The 22,142-nt window shown below is 36.7% G+C and overlaps 1 protein-coding gene and 1 long non-coding RNA gene across 2 annotated transcripts; both read left to right on the top strand.

Moving 5' to 3' along the window:
* Positions 1 to 840: 840 nt before the first annotated feature.
* On the top strand, positions 841 to 11,313 carry LOC122024356 (ras-related protein RABH1b-like). Its single transcript, XM_042582969.1, has 6 exons — positions 841 to 1,146; positions 7,361 to 7,431; positions 9,190 to 9,278; positions 9,491 to 9,602; positions 10,336 to 10,426; positions 10,950 to 11,313. Exons 1-6 carry the CDS (start codon positions 1,030 to 1,032, stop codon positions 11,094 to 11,096), a joined length of 627 nt encoding a protein of 208 aa, XP_042438903.1. The 5' UTR covers positions 841 to 1,029; the 3' UTR covers positions 11,097 to 11,313.
* Positions 11,314 to 12,209: 896 nt separating this feature from the next.
* Positions 12,210 to 16,333, top strand: LOC122024369. The gene is made up of 4 exons (XR_006123403.1): positions 12,210 to 12,330; positions 13,827 to 14,258; positions 15,409 to 15,634; positions 15,723 to 16,333. It is a non-coding gene; the product is annotated as an uncharacterized LOC122024369 (long non-coding RNA).
* Positions 16,334 to 22,142: the final 5,809 nt, after the last annotated feature.

Genomic DNA, 22,142 nt, shown 5'->3' with positions numbered 1-22,142 from the left:
AGCAATTGAGCCGAGCCAGGCAAATGGTACTGAGATTTGAGATTAAACCGGAAGCGGTGTCGTTAACTGAGGTGAGACATATTTGATGTCGACGACTAAGGCGAGACATTTATGATGTCAGTGACTGAGGCCAAGCCAGGTAGATGGTGTCGAGATTTGAAAGTGAATTAGATGGTGTCAAGGTCAGGAATTGAGTCATGGAGGATGTCTAGATCTGAAGCTGAGATTAGATGCATCAGGATTGAAGGTTGAGAATCACAAAATGTTTGAGTCGGAAGTCAATATAGGAGTGAGATCAATGACTAAGACCGAGATGGGTGTCCAGATTAGGAGTTGAGATAGGAGTCACCATTACTGACTTAGCTTGTACTTAACTAAATTTGAATATCTAGAATGAATGCACTGTGCCAGTTTAATCATATCCAAATTTAATCTGAGCAGAGTCTAATTTTTTTTGGGTTATATTTGATCAATTTTAAGTTTAACTTATAGATTAACATAACTTTTGACCATGATGGGTGGAAGAATACGTGGGAAAGATTTATAACAGGGATACTTCGGTATTTTTGAATTTTTAAATACATAATATATTATACTATATAATTGTAAAATATCTATAATATGTTAAAAATAATAGAAATTTAGTTCAGTGAAATAATATTTTAATTAAGTTATACGGATAATAATATTTTTAGTTAAACTTAAAAAAAAAACTCAATGAAGCTTTTAATATAAATAAATTAGAATACAATCAATTATTTGGATTTTTTTTAAACTCTCAATGGATTTTATAAAAGAACATAAAGTACTGGGGTTTAAAATGAAATTTTACCAACTCGACCGGCAATGCCGGCGATTTTGATTTCGCAGGCCGCGGAGAATAAAACGGAAATAGCAATCGCCCAAAAAAGATTATTAAGTTGGATCTTTTCGAAATCTCTTGTTTCCTCTCCTTGATTTCAGATCCCAAACTCTCTTTATCTATCTCCTTCAGATCCTCCCTGCTTTCGATCTCTTTGAAGGATCGCCATGGCCCCGGTCTCGGCGCTCGCCAAGTACAAGCTGGTGTTCCTGGGCGATCAGTCGGTGGGGAAGACTAGCATCATCACCCGATTCATGTACGACAAGTTCGACAACACCTACCAGGTCGATTTCTATTATCCTAGATTCTATTTTATACCGGGATCCAGATCAGACTTTCATATGCTTGTTTTCTGCAATATTGTCGACGATCCTGTGACTGCTGGGAGGCTTCGTTAGGGTTTTCGTTCTAGCAAATGCTGCTCCTATATTGGTCCGTCGCAGAGTATGCTTCATCTATGAGATCTGTCGTGATCTAGATGGTTATGGATGGAGGATGCGACTATTGAATTTTATCGTACTGATAGGATCTTTAATGTATCTATTCAAATAATTCTTTTAACTTTATTTCCTTTTCTAAAGATAAGTTTTAGACCTTTTCCTTTTCTAAGATAAGTTTTAGATAAGTTAGATCTTTTCTCTTGAAAATATATTTTTATTTTATTTTTCTTTTAAATCTTTTCTTTCGAAACGGTAGTTTAGGTGCCTATTTAATGAAACATTATATAATTTTGGAATACAAGTAAGTTTCTTTTTGGGTTAATCAATTTCACTTGATTATTAGAGGTCGATCCTCTCGAGGTGATCACCCTATCCCCCTTTTCATTTTCTTTCCTTCGATTTTTGCACGCATAGGCCCTGGTTCCTATCAACTTGGTATCAAAGCGAGGTTCACTTCATCATCGCCCTATAGTATCAAGCATCAACTTCTTCAACACCTCTAGTTGCATCCACCAACAAGTGCATGGTCTTAACCCGACTTCAAGAGAAGAAAATCCATGACGACTGGAGAATTCAACCTGACGCCAAATGGGATTTGGAATTTGAAGCTAAGCATGAGACAAGAATGGATAAATTCAAAAAAAACTGTACCATTGTTGGTCACAATAATACATGAATTGAAGGATCGTTTAGAGGTGGATTCTAGCTCAAGCATACTAATCAAAAGGAGAACAAATCAATAGTCTTGCAAATGACAATATGACCATAGAGCGAACTCAAATAAAGATCGAGAGCACAACCTTCCACGTATGAAGGTGGAATTTCTTCGTTGGGAGAACAACAATTCAATTGGATGGATTTCAAGGGCTGAAAAATATTTTCGCTTCCACAGCACATTGGACTATGCAAAGGTAAAACTAGCATCTATAAACCTCGAAGGTGATGCCATCCAATGGTATGACTGGCTTGATGCATGCCATGAACCTCCAAAATGGGAGGATTTCAAAGAAGAACTCCTCAATCGATTTGGTCCCTCTGGTTATGAGAATGTTTGATGGAGAATTAGCCAAAATTCAACAGACTACAGTCGTACTAGTGTACCAAGGATAATTCGAGCGACTCTCTAATCAAACTCGTGATTGGTCAGAAAAGCAATTATTAGGCACTTTTATTGACTTCGCCTTGTTATATGACGAGAAGTAAAAATGAATCAACCCCGCACCATGAAGGTTGTCTTATCCTTTGCACGACTACAAGAAGAGAAGATCAATGAGGAAGGAAGAAGAAATAATAAGGCAATTCATGAAAACATATTGCATTATTCAACACCCCATAGATTGACAAAAGAAGAGATCAAGGAAAGAATGACAAATGGATTATGCTAGCATTGCGATGAAAAGTGGCGCCGTGGTCATCAATGCAAGCAAAAGAGGATACTGATAATTGAACCAATAGAGAACTCTAAGGAAGAAGATGATTTCGATGAAGGTGAAACACAAGATAATATCAATGAAATGCAAGATGACTCTATGACAATATCAGTTTATGTCTTAGAAGGACTACAAACTCCACAAATGATGAAGGTAAAAGGATTCATTTAAAAACTAGTGATGATACTTATAGATTCAGGAAGCAGCAACAATTTTCTAAACTCAAACTTGGCAAGAAGGCTTAAACAAAAAATAGAGCAAGCATCTACATTTGATGTTAAGGTGGCGGATGGACGATCACTTACAAGTCCAGGAAAGTGCGATGGTATTAAAATTTTCTTATCAAATTATGAATTAATCATAGATCTTTTTCTTCTACCCCTAGATGGATGTGATGTTGTGTTTAGAGCACAATGGTTGAGAACATTAGGAAACATAATATGGAATTTCTCTCAACAAACAATGTGCTTCCAAGATCAAGGAAAAGAAGTTTGCATCAGAGGCAAGAAGCAAGATACTATCACATCAATTAGTAGTTATCAGGTAGAGCTATTATTAAAGAAAGATTGCTCCATTTTTCTCATGCAACTCTTTATCAAAAAGGATCTTAAAGGTACATCACATACCCCCCAAGAATTAGAGGCACTTCTTTCAAAATTTTCTATGATATTTGCTAAGCCAAAGGGACTTCCTCCATCGTGTTCACATGATCATCGTATACCTCTAATATTGGGAGTGCACTAGCAAATGTTAGGCCGTATCACTACTCTTATATACAGAAGGAGGAAATTGAGAAGATTGTACAAGAGATGCTTCAAGCTGGTATTGTTCGCCCAAGTGTAAGTCCATATTCTTCTTCAGTACTGCTTGTGCAAAAGAAAGACGGAAGTTGACGAATGTGTGTAGATTATCGGGCACTCAATAAAATTATAGTGAAAGATAAGTACCCCATCCCCATCATTGATGAATTACTTGATGAATTAGGAGGTTCTTCATTCTTCTCAAAGTTGGATCTTCACTCAGGCTTTCATCAGTTAAGAATCCATCAGCCAGATATTCCAAAAATAGCCTTTCGGACTCATGATGGTCATTATGAATTTTTAGTCATGTCTTTCGGTTTAACTAATGCACCTTCTACATTCCAAAGTTTGATGAACGATATTTTCAGGCCTTACCTCCGTAAGTTTGTTTTGATTTTCTTTAATGACATCCTTGTTTATAGTTCATCGTTCGAAGATCATTTGCGTGAACTACTCACTCTTTTGCAAGAACATTCTCTTTTTGTGAAAAGATCAGTACAGCTTTGGGATAACTAAGGTGGAATACCTTGGTCATATTATAAGCCAAAAAGGAGTAGCTATTGATCCCTCAAAGGTGCTAATTATGAAGGAGTGGCCCACCCCAAAGAATATCAAGGCATTACGTGGTTTTCTAGGTTTCACAGGTTATTATCGTAAATTTGTAAAAAATTATGGAAAGATTAGTGCTCCACTAACAGCTTTGTTAAAGAAAGATGCATTTAGACAGTGTCCTGAAGTAGAAAAGGCATTTCGGAATTTAAAGGAGGCTATGATGACAACACCAGTTCTTGCACTACTTAATTTCAATAAGCAATTTGTCATTGAAGCCAATGCATCCGGAGTTGGAATCGGAGCAATACTTATGCAAGAAGGACAACCATTAGCTTTTACTAGCAAGACACTATCTCCTCTACATCAACAGATGTCTATTTATGACAAAGAAATGTTGGCTATCATACATGCCGTTACAAAATGGAGACCCTATCTTTTTGGTCGACGCTTTCAAATACGAACTGACCATAAGAGTCTGAAGTTCATCTTGGATCAACGTATCTCAAATATGTATCAACAAAAATGGATCAAGAGGCTCTTTTGATATGATTATGAAATTGTTTATGAGAAGGGAACGGAAAATACAATAGTTGATGCTTTATCTCGCCTTCCTAACCAAATAGAGTTCACTGCTATATCTTTAGTAACTTGTAAAAACTTGGACAACATAAAAAGAGAACTAAAGGAAAATTCAGCGGCACGGGCTCTCATCCAAAACATATTACAAAATTCATTGCTAAAACCCCACTATTCTTGGGATGGAGAAATTTTATGATATAAAAATAGAATCTTCCTTCCAACAAACTCAGTTGAAAAAAGACTAATATTGGAGGAATTTCATTCTTTACCAATTGCAGCGCATTTTGGCTTCCTATGCACGTATAAACGGATTTCAAGAGCTTTCTTTTGAAAAGGAATAAAGAAAGACACCAAAAACTTTGTTGCTGAATGTGATGTATGTCAAAGAAACAAAGGAGAAAACGTAGTAAGACCAGGTCTTCTTCAACCCCTTCCCATACCTGGACAAATATGGATCGATATATCCATGGATTTCATAGATGGGTTACCCACTTCACAAGGACAAACCACTATCATGGTGGTCGTTGATCGTCTCACAAAATATGCCCATTTTTGTTCATTATCACATCCTTATACAACTGTCCGTGTTGCTCAAGCATTTGTTGACCATATAATCAAAGTACATGGGCTACCAAGATCTATTGTCACTAATAGGGATCTGGTATTCACAAATAAATTTTGGAGAGAACTATTCCAATTGCAAGGCACTAAACTTAATTTTAGCACATCTTACCACCCACGGTTAGATGGACAAACAGAGGTGGTTAATCGATGTTTAGAGAATTATTTACGTTGCTTAACCGGTGATAGACCCAAGGAGTGGGTTTATTGGCTTTCATGGGCAGAATGGTGGTACAATACGACCTAGCACTCAGCTACAAAGATTACCCCATTTGAGATCGTTTATGGATGTGTACCACCCTCAGTTAGCTCATACACATGTGGATCAACAACTGTGTATCAAGTCGACCAAAACCTACGCACAAGGAACCAAATATTGCAACTTTTGAAAACCAACTAGCAAGAATGAAGCACCGACAAACATCGTTCGGAAAGAGAATTTGCAATAGGAGATTGGGTTTTTCTAAGACTTCAACAATACAAACAAGTTTCAATTCGTCTTTCAACCTCTATGAAGTTGTCACCAAAATTTTATGACCCTTATAAAGTGATAGAGTGTATTGAACCGGTTGCTTATCGCTTGGAGCTTCCACAAGGTTCTAAAATACACCTTGTATTTCATGTGTCTTGTCTAAAAAAGAAATTAGGTGACAAATTTACTCCTCAACAACACCTTCCTAAATTGAATCCAGATGGTGAAGTTAAGTTTCAACCTTATGCTATTTTAGAAAGGAGACTTCTAAAGAATAACAATCAAGCGACGGTTGAACTATTAATTCAGTGGGACAACTTATCTATCGATGATGCAACATGGGAGTAATATGATACAATTCAAGAAAAATTTCCAGAGTTTATTGCTAAACAACCTTGAGGACAAGATTGTTTTGAAGGGCGGTGGAATGATAGGATCTTTTAATGGATCTATTCAAATAAATCCTTTAACTTTATTCCCTTTTCTAAAGATAAGTTTTAGACCTTTTCCTTTTCTAAGATAAGTTTTAGATAAGTTAGACCTTTTCTCTTGAAAATATATTTTTATTTTATTTTTCTTTTAGACCTTTTCTTTTGAAAAGGTAGTTTAGGTGTCTATTTAAAGAGACGTTATGTAATTTTGGAAGGAAAGAATTTTCTTTTTGGTTAATCAATTTCACTTATTAGTGGAGGCCGATCCCCTCGAAGTGATCACCCTATCCCCTTTTCATTTTCCTTCCTTCAATTTTTCCACGCATTACGCCCCAGGTTCCTATCACGTACTGGGAATCTAATTATAATGCAGATTTATAGATTTCGGTGATATGATGGTTTTAGCAAGAACATAATGGAATACAATTCTGATTCCAATTGGTTAGTTGACGTATCATTGATCGCAATCAGTTCCATCAAAACCATACCTTTTTCCTATCAATGATTACAAAGCTAGAAATTGAAAAAAAAAAAATATGGGAAAAGAGTGCAATATTGTAATAAATCATTAGAGAGCTGAATTTAATTTTGAATTATTGATAACAGAATACACTATGTCTTCTTGTTTCTCAGATGTTTAAATGTTTGTCTCTATTACATATTGTTACCTACTGAATGTGCAATTAAAGAAGATAATTTAACAAGCACTTTTCAAAACAACAAACATAAATGGAAAATAACTAACTAAATGTGAATCTTCTATTGAATTATATGCTCACATATTGGCGGGAAAGAATTATAATAATGGTAATACATCGAGAGTTTATTCCACTTTTCATTGCCATCTAGCTTCACAGATACATTCACACACACACACGTGCAAATACTCCCCCACATTAGCTTGGTAAAAGAGCCTGTCTCCAAACATAAAGGCTAGCAGAACATTGCATTTTGTAGCGATGATATTTGTTTGTGCTATTTGAAGAAGTCAATTACCCAACAAAGGCATTTCTAATTCTTGAAATTCTCTTGATTGATTGTAAGATGGAATTAGTCTCCTTTATCTAGAGGAAATGATCTACCATCTAAATTATGCCAAGCCCAGTTAAATGTAGCATCTGTACTCTCCTTTTGATTTTTGATCTGACAGCTTGATGTTAACATGATCAATAGGCTACGATTGGTATAGATTTTCTCTCAAAGACTATGTACCTTGAAGACCGAACTGTCAGACTACAACTTTGGTATGGTTATTGCATCTGCTCTGCTACAGTTGAATTTTATGAAAGCTATCTCCATTTATGGTAATGGTTGACACATAATGTTAGATAAATTTATGGTTTCAATTATAATTCATCTTCTTGATATGGTGAATTCTAATGTAGGTATGATCGGAACACAAAATTTCACCTGGTCAAAATGAGAATTAATAATAAAACTAAAGCTGGCATTTGAGTGGCCATTGGCATCTGGCATTTAATTTAGTCTCTGAAATTCTTAGCAGAGATGAATGATATTCGGGTATATTTGGACTCACTAGAAAGATCAGCCAATATAATGTTCAGATACTTGAGTGCTTGCTACATTTATTATATGGAGTATTGCAGTTATGATGATGCTTAACACCTAGGAATGAGTATAGTATGTTGGGGATTTTGATACTGACATCATGAGCTGTTTATCATCCATTATATAGAGCATATTTATTGTGATATTGAAGAGCATTGATGACTATTAAGACAATTTTCTTATTAATTTTTGAGATTGCAAACTCTGTTACTGTCAATCTTTCAGAGTATTCTATTATGGGGAACTCCATTTAATTAACCAGATGATGTGATCCATCAGTGTTTTGTAACTCTATGGGTCAATCTATATCCTGCACTTTTCTTAGATACATCTTCTTATTGCTGAATGTTCTGAGAGTTCATGTCATATTTGTCTAATCATTAGCAGCATGGATATCCATTACATTACCTTATATTTTTCTGATATTCTATTTTGGTAAATTAAATGAACACTAGGGAGCATTAACTAACATAAACCTATCTGTCATATAAAATTGTTGATGCCAAATAAATTCTGCTACCTCTTGAAGGGTTGAAACTGCTCCGAGGCCATTTGTTACTAACTGGCACTAAAGAGAAATTATGATAGGATCAGTCCCAATAAGGTAGATGCCTTAATCTGTCATCTTGAATTGCCCTCTGCTTAGTATTCGAATATCACCACACCCACCAAACCACGTGCTAAATCTTTGTTTCCCATGGTAGATTCTATAAACCGACATTTTTTGCAATTGAGAACAAGCTCATCTAACACAAGAAGACACAATAGAAATGACATAATAATGGAACACAAGTGATCTAACATGATTCAACAAAAGTACATTGTTCAAATAGAATCTAAGTGTATACAATATTAAAGCAAAATCACTATACTTTGATACTTAGACAAGCTGTGCTCATACTATCTACACTAAAGCTCTCGCCTTTACTTTCCTTGTTTCAACTCCAATGGAACAATAGAAACAAAACGTCACCTGAAACACTCCCTAGATTCCAAAAACTCTACTCGAGAAGAAAACTCGTCTCTACAAGTTCTTTGGTCTCCAAGATTCACTGCACATGTGTTAATGTGTTGTTTGAACTTTAGTATGCAATTGGGATAAAAAAAATCATAGTACCTAAGTTACGACTCATCACATGCTTTGTGTAGGTCATGCATGCTGCGCACAGGTGTCATACTCACTTGGGCACATGATGTTCCGCTCAATACTGAGAAATACCATACCAAGCAATTCTCAGTAGAAATCATATTAAGTGGAAAGCTCCTTGAATGTGTTTGGACGGTCTACTTGCATGATTTGTTCTTAGAGATAACACAGTTCATGTTTTTTTTATTCCCCTAAATATTCATTCTTTTGAAGGAAGCATTGGCTAGTAGCTTCTATATCCGAAATGTTCTCTTTTAAAGTTTTTCTGAATCTCAATCATCTCTAGGGACACTGCTGGACAAGAGAGATTTAGGAGCCTCATCCCAAGTTATATTCGTGACTCATCAGTTGCAGTGATTGCTTATGATGTTGCAAGTATGCTTCCTTGGTAAATCTTGTGCTGTATTTAACAATAATTGTCCAAAGGGCTCAATCCCTGAGTGTTTTCTTCTTTTTGACTCTCTTATGCTTCTTGTAACTTTGATTGTTTCACTCAATATTAATGTATGGTAAATGTAGGTAAACATTTAGTTTTATATCCTCTATTTGATATAGAAAACTTATTAGCTGCTTTGTATTTGATGTAGATCGTCAGTCTTTCTTAAATACTTTAAAATGGATTGAAGAGGTTCGAACGGAGAGGGGAAGCGATGTTATTATTGTCCTTGTTGGGAACAAAACTGACTTGGTCGACAAGAGGTGATTGATATCTCTTATTTAATTTGGTTTACTTCGAAACTCTGCTATTCTTAGGTAACATGCTTACCAAAGAATAAGTGTTATCATTGTTACTTTGATGTTTATCTATATCTTCATGTATCACCATGTTCCATACTTTGGGCCTGTTCAAAGTGAATCTGAGAATTTTTTGTAAGAAAACAACAAATTCTTGCGTATGTAGAGGATTGAGATTGTGAAAGTTGGTGAAGTTCATATAGAGAATGTAAGCTCACCAATGGTTAAAAAAGAACTTGATGTTTTTTTTTTCTCATTTTCAATTGACAAATTTTTATCTTATTCATTTAATTGGTCAATTGCTCGAGTAGCATGTAATTATGTTCTATTACTTGAGTTTATAGATCACTATGACCTATATTGAAAGTGTATCCCTCATAGAGTGACTAGTCATTTTAGGATGAAATGAGTTTTATTCATTAGTCCCACATGGACGAGTGTCAGTTGTCCATTATACCTATATATTACAATTGTGTTGCCCTCTCAAGTGAATAAGCTCTGCTTGAATTCAGCACCAATGCTGCAAAGTGGTCACCAAAAAGTGGTCATAAAAAATACCATCAGTCACTATAAATGCTGCAAAGGATTATCTTTTGCTTGGTTGCTTTCTTATCATCTCATGTCAGCTTCTTTTTCCAATCTGTCCTTGAGGATGGGAACTTACTCATTGCATTGTTCTTTTTATTGTTATTAATAGGCAAGTCTCCATAGAAGAAGGAGAAGGTAAAGCGCAAGAGCTCGGTGTCATGTTTATCGAAACAAGCGCAAAAGCTGGCTTCAATATAAAGGTAGCTATCATACCATGACAAGAACCTAGTATGCTTCAAAATCACTTCATGTTTATGCTTTTCAAATTACCAATGGATATATATGCCTGATCACAGCTGAAACTGACAAATACTTGTACTGCAAACATCTCCTTTAGGTGCACCAATGACTTGGCCCAAAGATCCTTAAACTAATGATGTTATACTTGTTAGACAGATGCACTGAAAGCAAACATATGTCATCTTTACGTGCCTAATTATGTTCTAGTCCAGACAAAATGCTTAACATAGCATGCTAGTTTAGTCTCACAAGGCTAGCAAGGGAAGTTAGCTAATGAATAGGATTTATATGGACTTAATAGATACACTATTATTAACTCGGGCTTCAATATTTTATTCTCATGGTTGAGAATAAGTTTGTGGATCAATTCTTCCATCAAATCCAATGGCTTTCTTATTTATTTATCTGAAAGAGAAAAAAATTATCACCATATTTCAGATTTTCAAGGACTGCGGTTACTAATTGCTTCCTCAATCTTTTCAGGCTCTCTTTCAGAAGATTGCGGCTGCCTTGCCTGGGATGGAAAATCTTTCTTCAGAAAAGCAGGATGACATGGTCGATGTTAATTTGAGAGCAACCAATGCACATTCGTATCAGTCACAGTCACAATCTGGAGGCTGTAGTTGTTAATTTCATTCTTCACAATTTTTTGTTGTACCTTATTGCGTTAGTCAACTGAAGAAGCCATGGTTCTTGAGGCGAGGGTTGGTATTCTCTCAACAAGATCATATTATTTCCGGTTGTAGAGGTTTATTATGCATCTTATTCTGTTGCTGGCATTAATTGATAGCATATATTTTATTGGAATTTAGTAGATGTAATTGAGTTATTTTGTTTGGTAAGATAATTGTTAGTGCAATATCATGGTTATTGATTTTAAAGCTGGATTGTTCATTGGAACGAAATTAACGTGCATACTCTATTTACGGAAAATTTTGCAGAAGCAGTACATTTATATTGAAGAACAAGTGCATTTGATGTTGATTAACAGATATCTCTAACTTAAAAGAGCATTACATTTGAAAAATGGTGCATTTGATACTGACATCGAAGAAAGTTCCATGTGCGAGGTTTCGACATTTGAAACCATTTGTTTTTTTGTTTTTTTAACGATTTTTCATATTTCATTAAAATAAAAATTATTATTTAATTTTCAATATTTGTTTTACAAAATTCTATTTATTAGTAGAGAGAGGGGTACAGATGATATACATCAAACGTAGAAGCCATCTGCTTGATAATATCAAGCAATCAATCAAGTCTCGTTTTTACACTTTCTCTCACTCTGAGTTATTGTTATTTTAAATAAATATAAATAAAAAAAGATGAATTGATTTTTTATAATCAAAATACTTTTCAAATATTTTAGATATTTATCTTTTTCTTTGTCATCAAACGAGTGAACGACACCTTAGTAATATTTTCAGGACGGTTCTATGCACATCATGGGAATATTTTATTCTTATTGGATATCTTTCAACGGACCTAGATGGTCGATGTTAAATTAAAGTAGTCAAATTAGTAAAATAAATTAAAAAATTATTTTTTTAATTGCTTTTAAAAAATATTCTTGACACCCCTAATTGGCGACCGAGCCATACGAAAGAATTTTATTAAGACCATGCAACTTTGTCGGATCCGGGGTGACGACGGCTGCAACGAAATCGACCAAGTATTTTTATTCGTCGCTTCTCAAACACCCTTCTCTATGTATATATAACTCCAATTCAATCCCCTCTAAATGAATCCAATCATCCAATCCACTCATTTCTTGTGACGCAGCAAAGCGACAGCAAGAAGACGACAAGGAGGCCGAAGAAGGAATCGCACAACACCAAGAGAGCTTCGCAGCTTTTCATGGCCGGTGCGCTTTCCCTACTTCTCGATCTATTTGTTTTTTCTAATCGATCGCTTTTATTCTTTTCTGTCCTTTTTTGAACCTTCCGCACCTGTTTTGCAATCGACTAGGGAATGTTTGGATTGATTTTATCATCGAACGAAATTCCAACACTATGATATATATATATATATATATTTTGTTTGTCTTGGTGTGAGAACGATTATTCTCTTAATTCTTCTCTAATCGTCAATGTATTTTGTTAATTCGCTCCAAAATGTACACCTATTTTTTTGATCTCAATATAGAAGCAGCTACTTTTCTGATCTCGTTGTAAAGATGAGTTTTTTCTAGGATTTAATTGGAGATGCGACAAGTTTAAATTTGGCTGGTAAAGATGTGCCTTTTAGGGTTTAATTAGGAGCCGGAGGATTTAGTAGATACAGATCGTCATTTCCTCTTTTTATTCAAGGTGATCAAATCTCAAAGGAGGAGCGCAAGATACCTTAGGAAACAATCATGTTTAAGGAAACCTCATAGAAAATGATCTTGTGTGGAAGCGGTGGAGATGACGTGCTGGATAGATGACTCTGTTATTTAGAAGAAAACTTTAGAGACATGACGTGCTGGACAGATGAGGTGGAGAAGAAATTGACACCTAGGACTCTTCTGGGGCATTATGACCAACCATATCCTGAGAGTTGCTTTAGTGTTGCAAAATAAGGAACTATACCCTATAAACCCGACCAGCCCTTGGGTCGACTGAGCATATGCTGAGAGATAGGGAGTTATATCCTGTAAACTCGATTGGCGCTTAGGTTGACCGACCATATGCTGAAGATAGGAAACTATGCCTTGTAAACCCGACCAGCCCTTGGGTTGACCAAATATGCTGAGAGATAGAGAGCTATGTCTTGTAAATCCGATCGATGCTTGGGTCGACCGACTATATGTTGAGAGATATGGAGCTATGTCTTGTAAACCTGACTGACGCTTAGGTTGACCAATCATATGATGAGAGATAGGGAACTATGCCCTGTAAACCTGACCGACCATTGGAGCCGATCAAATTTATTCTATGTGTCTTGACACTAAGGTGTGGAACGTTGTGGCCCTTAAGTCCGGCTGGCTCTAAAGATGATAGTGTTGAAGATTGAGAAGCGAAGTTTTGATGAGAATGACTTGGCCATCTACCTATATTCACTGATTGTCATTCCACCTTGACTTTAATTGTCACCTAGTTTTAATTTCCACCTCACTATTGGATTCACTCGTAACATACTATGATATGAACAACGAACAATTCAGTCAAAGCAATATCACAAAAATCTATGAATTATCAATTTTCTAGTTCGAGGTAGAAATGCAGTCCCAATGCGGATTTTGAAAGCTTAATGCAAGTCACAGAAAGTGGCATACTGCAGCTTAAATTGAAGTTTGATTAGTTTTCAAGATCCTATTTTTTTAATTTTGTTTTATTTTTTATTTTTTTTTCAAAATCTCTAATGCAAGTTAATAAACAGTGTCAGGAACAACATCAACACCAAGGATTAAAAGATGGCAATGGTGGTTCTTGGTGGCCCTCAACATCTTCTTCCTTCTCGCCGGCCAAACTGTGGCAACTCTTCTTGGGAGATTCTACTATGACCAAAGGAGGCAATAGCAAGTGGATGGCAACTCTTGTTCAAACTGCATGCTTTCCTATCCTCTTCATTCCCTTACTTCTTTTGCCTTCTAAACAACCTCCTTCAGCAATTGTCCACAACTCCTCTTTACATCAAGATTGCTTTCATATACCTTGCTTTCATTCCCTTACTTCTTACCAGAGGACTCTTATTGATGGGGGCGGAGACGGAAGTGGGAAGACACATCTCTATTTGAACATTTACGACATCTCGCCGGTAAATAAGTACTTATATTATTTGGGCCTCGGCATCTTCCATTCGGGATTGAAGGTCTGTCTTCAATGGCTCAGTGTTCGATTTAACTCGATTCGATATTCCATGTCGACTATCTGTCTCGTAATCATTGCAAGAGTTGATTGGTTTCCCTTTTCTCGTACAAATTGCATTTGTGATGAATTCGAAGAAGTTGCAATTAATTTACATGATGTTTCTTGTGAAAGTTTAAAGCGAATGCTACTCTAAACTTTTCATTTTTTTAGGTTCAACTTCTTCATAGAACATCACTAATTTGCTTTTCTATCACCGTGTAAACTGAGAATTTGTGAGATTTAGTTTTAATCCATGGAAACTAAATGTACATCATATCTTATTCTATTAGTTGGGGAAAAAATTGTGCATTGTTTTGCTATGATTAACCTGTATGCCTTGCTATGAATAAACTTTTCCTGCTTAAAATTGTTGCCTAAGTGGGTTTGTATTGCTCATAGTGAATATCCAAGGTGATTTCTGTTGGGATCATGAGAATGAGATGATCAAACGCTAGGGTGGTGGTGAATACTGTATGTACCTACAAATGTGATTTAAAACAACTACTCTTGCAAATTCTTGGCAAATTCACACAAATATAAATAATGGAATACACATAAACACAAATGTAAGCTTACCACAATCTCTAACATGTTTTTTTATGTGGTTCGGCAGCTCCCAAGGCTCCAACTCCATGGCTATGATATGTCTGTGGATCACTCACGGAAAACAATTATTTTTCCTCTTCTTGATCAACTATCGGAAGTGGAGAAATCTTTTACAAGTATAAGCATTACAATGAACTACAAAAGAAAGTTCCAAGTTAATAGTAGCTCACTTTTCAGGTTCAATTATTGACTCAAGATACTTAGCAGGACCAAGTTAATAGGAGCTTACTTTTCCTTATAAAGCTTTATTATTAGTTCACAACTCAGAATGTGGAGGGTTAAACTGGGGCTCAGAATTTAAGCATAACTTGGAATTTTTTGCTCACTTCCCATTCATGTGCATGAAAATGATCTAATTTCTAATAGTCTTTGGATTTTATTATCGTCCCCATCATCAAACAATGTTAGTACTTAGTGCAAAATATTATACCTCTTGTGCACTTCGTTCTTTTAGTTTGAATCCATAGCTCATAGTTTGATAATTCTACTGTTATTTCTCTGTGAAGCCCATGGCATGGAATATGGATTCGGAGCACATGACTTCTCGATGAGCGGGGTATTTGAAGTAGAGCCAAAAAGCTGTCCTGGATTTATCTTCGGACGATCTGTGTGGCTGGGCACCACAAATATGTGTCGCTCAGAATTTCGCTTATTTATCGATGATTTTTCTGAGAAATACTATGGAGACACCTACCATTTGTTCGACAAGAACTGCAACCATTTACAGATGAGGTAAGTGTTGGAATCTTAAGGTTATTTTGGTATGATCAACGAGTTAAGTTAGGTCCTATAGTTTTTAACCTTGTATCTAAGTGTGCAGGAGCTTAAGAGCACAGGGAGTTGAGAAAAAGACGCAGCTAGCGAGAAGGACGGCACGGGAGAGAGCCGACGGGCTCGGTGCATCCGAGGGGCGAGGTACTGTAGAAGAGTACGCGGACTGACGAGAAGGAGGCGCGCGGCGTTTCAGAGAGACGAGAAGCCGGAGCGGAAGGTTGCTCGAGAAGGCCGAAATTGGATTTAGGTGAATCTTATTTCGGATGATCGGAATCACCCAAACGAGCGGAGCCGAAGCAGAAGCCCGGACCGAGGCGAGTTGAACCAGAGCAGAGGTCCCTGACCGAAAAAGTCAACTAGAGTTGACTTTGGGTTCCGGGTGCCCGGAACCCTTCCGGGCGCTCGGACCGAGTTTTTATCCAGATCGCGATCAAACTGCGATCCGTGCATTGGGGATAAAGTTTTATCCCCCCAGGGCGCCTGGAACCCTTCGGGGTGCCCCGACCAAAGTTATAAATACAGTCTTGGTCCAGAAGCTTTTCAATCAACTCAAACAATTCATTTCCAACACTTGTACGTTTCCTTTCTAGATTAGATTCTTTGTTTTTGCACTTCACTGTTGTAAGAGACTTCTCTGTCTGAAGGAGTATTTAGTGTTACACTTTCCTTGAATTAACAACCTCTCTGGCTGTAACCAAGTAAAAATCCTCTTGCCTCTTCTTTCTGTTCTGTTTAGTTAATTTATTTTATGCAAGTGTTATTCTGTTGAAAGTTCGAGAATGGTTGTTTTTTTTCAGGCTATTTAACCCCCCTTCTAGCCGGCCCCAGCGGTCCAACAAGTGGTATCAGAGCAAGGACGCCTTAGGAGGATTAATCGTCGACTGAAGCAACGGGATGGCCGGACCGAGCATATACCCACTGAAGTTCGAAGGGGAACTCGCTATCTGGAAAAAGCGAATGCAGGTATTTTTAAAAACGGATTTTGATTTAATGTTAATTATGGAATTCGATTTTACAGCACCGGAAGGTAAGGAGAAATACCACTGGACGAAAATGGAGCAGACCGACTATGTGGCAAATGACAAAGCAGAGTACCATCTACTAAGCGTTCATCCGTCACAAGAAGTCAACGGAATCTGCAATTACGACTCCACAAAGGAATTTTGGGAGAAGTTCCTTGAGCTACACGAAAGAACGCCCGAAGCCAAGCTCGCAAGACAGGATCTACTTTACAACCAACTTACCAGCCTGCAACTTAGAGAAGACGAAACAGTTGCACATCTACACTCGAAGATTAAGGAAATCATCACCGGACTTTTGAATCTCGGAGAGATGGTAATTAATCGAGATTTGCTAAGGTACGCACTAAATTCTTTTCCTAGAAATTCAAAATGGGCGTCACTAGTAGATGTCTTTTATATTTCAAAAGACTTAGAAAAAATTACATTAGAAGAATTATTTTCTACATTTGAAGTGCATGAATCAAGATGTGCAGGTACGAAAGAGCCCAAGCACAACGTCACCTTTAAAGCATCGAGAGACGAACCTGAGTCAAAATCTTCTCTCGACGACGAAGAAATGGTTATGATGGTAAGACATTTCAAGAAATTATGTAAGTCTAGAACTACTAACCATCCATAGGGTAGAAAGAAAAGGACGATCCACTGCTACCACTGCAACGAAGAAGGGCACGTCAAGGACAATTGCCCCAAGCTAAGGAACAAGGACAAGGACAAAGGTAAGAAGCCTGTCCAACAGCGCAAGGTCTTAAAGGCGACGTGAGACGATACGTCGTCCGAATCGAAAGTCGAGGTCTTCTCCGAACTTGCATTAATGGCAAGTCATCAAGATGACGACTACGAGTCAAGTTCTTCCGAAATGAGCATCGAGAGCATCAATGAAGGGGGAGCTGCGTCAGAAGAAAGCAGCAGTTCAGGGGGAGACACGGAGAACGAGATCAACAAGGTAAGTCAAGTACGATCTCTTCCTCCCGATAAACTCTTTAAGTTTGTTAAATTGTTAACTAAAGACTGCTGTAAGTTAGAAAAGGAAATTAAAATTTTAAAAGTAATCTAGCTAAGTCTTGCCCATTAGAAGAGTTAGACAAATTAAAATTAGAAAATAATAATTTGAAAATGCAAATAGATAGTCTAAAAAATCATGCATATTCAAATAAAATATTTTTTAGAAAATACAACAATTTAAATTGGTATTTTCGATATCATAAGGGACAAATTAAAAATATTTCAAAGAAATACGTCCCTAAGAAATTCCTAATTAATCCAATAGGCTGGAACCTATATTGGGTTCCTAAGTCTTGCTTAATCTAAATTTTTAAATCAGATTTAACGCATTCAGCGAGAAAATTAAACAATTAATTTCTTTATGAGGTTTTGTCTAAGAAAGTGGTTGTTGCTCCAATAACCAAAAAGACCTAGTACCTCGCCACTGCCTGGAAACTAAAATATTGAAAGAAAATATTTAATTAACTTTCTGATAAAAGCATTAAGGTTGAAATTAAATGCTTTAAAAAGGTTTTCAAAATTAAATGCTTTAAAAAGTTTTCCAAATTTTTTTGAAAATTTATCAAAAATATTTTTATGCTTAAAATTTTCTTACTTAGAAAAATTCTTAAAAATATTTTTGCTTAAGTTAAAATTTCTTATGAAATAGGAAATTTCTGCTTAAATTTTTTTTACTTAGAATTTTTTAAAAAAATATTTAACTTAGAACAATTTCTAATTTTCTAAATTTCTTTTTACTCAGAAAATTCTCTTACCTAAAGTTTTACTTAGAAAATTTTCTCACATGGAGTTTTTACTTAGAAAATTTTCTTACTTAAAATTTTACTTAGAAATTTTTTACTTAGAGATTCTTTCTGTGAAAATTATTGCAAAATCTTTCAAAGATTTTTTTTAAAATTTTTACCCTTAGAGTTTTTTTAGAACCCCAATTTTTTATGTGATCAAAGGGGGAGAAGGAAAAGTATAAGTCTAGGGGGAGGTAGACCAATTTTTTTAATCTTTTTGCACTTTATTGCAATAGTTGTTATTTCATTTTTATGTCTATTTACCCTAGCTTAACTTGAGTTGCTCACATCAAAAATGGAGAGATTGTTGGAATCCCAAGGTTGTTTTGGTGTGATCAACAAGTTAAGTTAGGTCCTGTGGTTTTGAACCTTGTGTCTAAGTGTGCAGGAGCTTAGAAGCACAGGGAGTTGAGAAAAAGACGCAGCTAGCGAGAAGGACAGTACGGGAGAGAGCCGACGGGCTCGATGCGTCCGAGGGACGAGGTGCTGCGGAAGAGTACGCGAGCGGATGAGAAAGAGGCGCGTGACGTTTTCGAGGGACGAGAAGCCAGAGCGGAAGGTTGCTCGAGAAGGTCGAAATTGGGTTTAGGTGAATCTTATTTCGGATGGTCGGAATCACCCAAACGAGCGGAGCCGGAGCAGAAGACCCGGACCGAGGCGAGCTGAACCGGAGCAGAGGTCCCGGACCGAAAAAGCCAACCGGAGTTAACTTTGGGTTGCGGGCACCTAGATCCATTCCAGGCGCTCGGACCGAGTCTTTATCCAGATCGTGGTCAAATCGCGATCCGTGCGTTGGGGATAAAGTTTTATCCCCCTAAGGACGCCCAGAATCCTTCAGGGCGCCCCGACCAAGACTATAAATACAGTTTTGGTCCAGAAGCTTTTCAATCAACTCAAGCAATTTATTTCCAACACTTGTACACTTCCTTTCTAGATTAGCTTAGTTGTTTTTGCGCTTCACTGCTATAAGAGGCTTATCCACCTGAAGGAGTATTTAGTGCTACACTTTCCTTGGATTAACAACCTCCTCGGTTGTAACCAAGTAAAAATCCTCTTGCCTCTTCTTTCTGTTATGTTTAGTTAATTTATTTTATGCAAGTGTTATTCGGTTGAAAGTTCGAGAAGGGTTGTTTTCATTTTTTTTCAGACTATTCAAAACCCTTTTCTAGCCGGCCTCAGCGGTCCAACCGTAAGCATGCTGCTGATAGGGAAGCCAATTCCAGGATGGGTGAATTGAACATCCCGATCCAAAATATCTCCAATTCAAAGATTTTGACATATTAACTAATGTGGAGATTGCGAAGTTTAGGATCATGCTGCAGCTGTATTTTTCCTGAAAACATCCGGATTGAAGCAGCCGGAGAGTTACCACCTCGTCCATCTTCTTCTGGTGATTTTCACTTTCTTTTGTTGCTCTGAAAGATTAACAAAGTCAATCTACTTCTGTCAATGTTTTCAAATTAGCACTATTAGGTAATCCTTGATTCACTAGCAAAACTGGACTGGTTGAATTAACAAAGAAATCATGATTCAATCGGAACTGTAAGTTTGCCTTTTATATTTAGTTTGCATGAATTAGCATAGAAATCAGGATTCAGCCAGTAACCTTTTGAACTGCTGGTTCACCTGCTGGTCCAGTTTCAAAATGGATCAACCAACTCGCTGTGATCTTATCATACTTGTAAATTTGGATAGGACCGCCGGTTGGACCCAAGAAACTAGAATCAGATGCTGTTGCTTGGGTTAGTTTGTGGACCAAAAATTGATTGACCAACCGATTTTCCCTAAAATGTAAGAATGAGCTAGTTTTAAGAAAAACCGTTCCATTTTGTTATATAGCTTAAAGATTAAAATTCCTCATTTACAATTTTCATAATTAAATTTCGAATGGAAAAGTCTTTTTCATATTTTAAGCATTCTCCGTTTCAAGTGTAATTGCATTCTGGTCATTTTAGTTTTTTCTCAGTACTTAGGGGGCGTTTGGTTTAAGGGAATAGAAGTAAGGAATGAGAATAGCAATCAATGTTAATGTTTGGATTATAATAATGAGAATATAAATGAGGGAATGATTCTTTATTAGTGGGTAATGGCTTATTCCGGTGTCCCACCCCTTCAATCACCCATTCATGTATTTGCAGCAATCACAATTTCTCATTAATACCAAAAATACCCTTAACTTAATTTCCCATCTCATTTCTCTCCTCCTCTCCTCTTTGCAACCTATTCTCGAACGACGCCAACGCCGCTCGACGTTGAACGTCGCCACCTCGCCGAACGCCTCCACCTCGTCGAACGCCGCCACCTCGCCGAACGCCCCACCTCGCTAGGAATTCGAAGATCCCCTTCCTCCCCGAATTTGAACTCCTCCGCCTTCTCCAGTAGCGTCGTACCGGTGCCCTAGGTATTCCAACTGGATCACGAACCGCTGCGTCTCCTCCCCACACTCACCACCAGGTACCCCTTCAATGTAATGTTTTTTCCTCTCGATTCGAAGATATCTGTGTCCTCGAACATAATTGATGTAATCCCTAGGTCTGTGAAATAAACACCCAAAATAGGATACTCAATCCGTTAATTGTTTTCTTTGATGGAGTGAAATTTTTACTAATAGCAATCACAACTATCATATACTACAATTTCCAGCCACTACAGTAGTATGTCTAGAATAGAATAGAAATCCTGCAGCTCTGAAAATATAGCGGAATACCTTTCCAAAAAGGATGATTATCATCTGTTGTGGCTACCAATAAACCATGATCGTATATGTAATCTTTCCAGAAGAATTCTGAAATTAGTCTGCTCTTAAAGCAGAGGGAACTTTGTAAAACCAATCATTTAGCATCCTCCAAATGAAGCATTTTGTTGGAAGCATCCATGATGTTGAAGATAATTCCATCCCATACCCTCCAAACCGCATACATATATGACCTTACAATAATTCTCAAATATTTATGTTTGTATCATAACTCATGTCTCATAGTTGGTGTCAACATGGGCTTTAGTCCAGGTTCAACAACGTTAAAAAGGAACTATAGTTCAGATTTACGAATGTTTCATATATATTATTATTCAACTAGACATGGTTTTTTTTTATTTTTGCTATTAAACTTTGTGTTCTTGTTATATATCCTCGTTAGTTATGCATTAGTTTCTGTTTGTTTCTCTTATATTTCATTGATGTTTTTTTACTCGTATTGTTGTAGAAAAACATGGCACGACCTCCTTTTAATAGCAGAAGTCAAAATTTAATGTACACATTATGGGCTACACATATTACACTTATGGCTGTGTTGGTTCTCATATTCTATCAACATTCGTGTCGAATATATCGACGTACTAAAATTTGCCGAATAAAAAATAAGGAAGAAAAACAAATTAAGCGAATGCAATGGATATTTAGCCTTACAAAAGAGAGTGATGCATTTTGTATTAGTGAACTCCGTATGGATAGGAGAACCTTTGAGATATTATGTGATATGGTAAGAGACATTGGGGGATTAAAAGATACAAGAAATGCATCCGTTGATGAAATTGTTGTATTTTTTTATCTATGTTCTGGCACATCACAAGAAAAACAGAACAATTAGTCTACTTTTTCATCGAAGTCAAGAGACTGTGAGTTGTCACTTCAATCTGTGTCTTCATGCAATTTTGAAG

The sequence above is a fragment of the Zingiber officinale genome, chromosome 9B (genome assembly GCF_018446385.1).
Source record: "Zingiber officinale cultivar Zhangliang chromosome 9B, Zo_v1.1, whole genome shotgun sequence".
NCBI classification, from domain to species: domain Eukaryota; kingdom Viridiplantae; phylum Streptophyta; class Magnoliopsida; order Zingiberales; family Zingiberaceae; genus Zingiber; species Zingiber officinale.
This window is presented reverse-complemented; position numbering and strand designations above follow the sequence as displayed.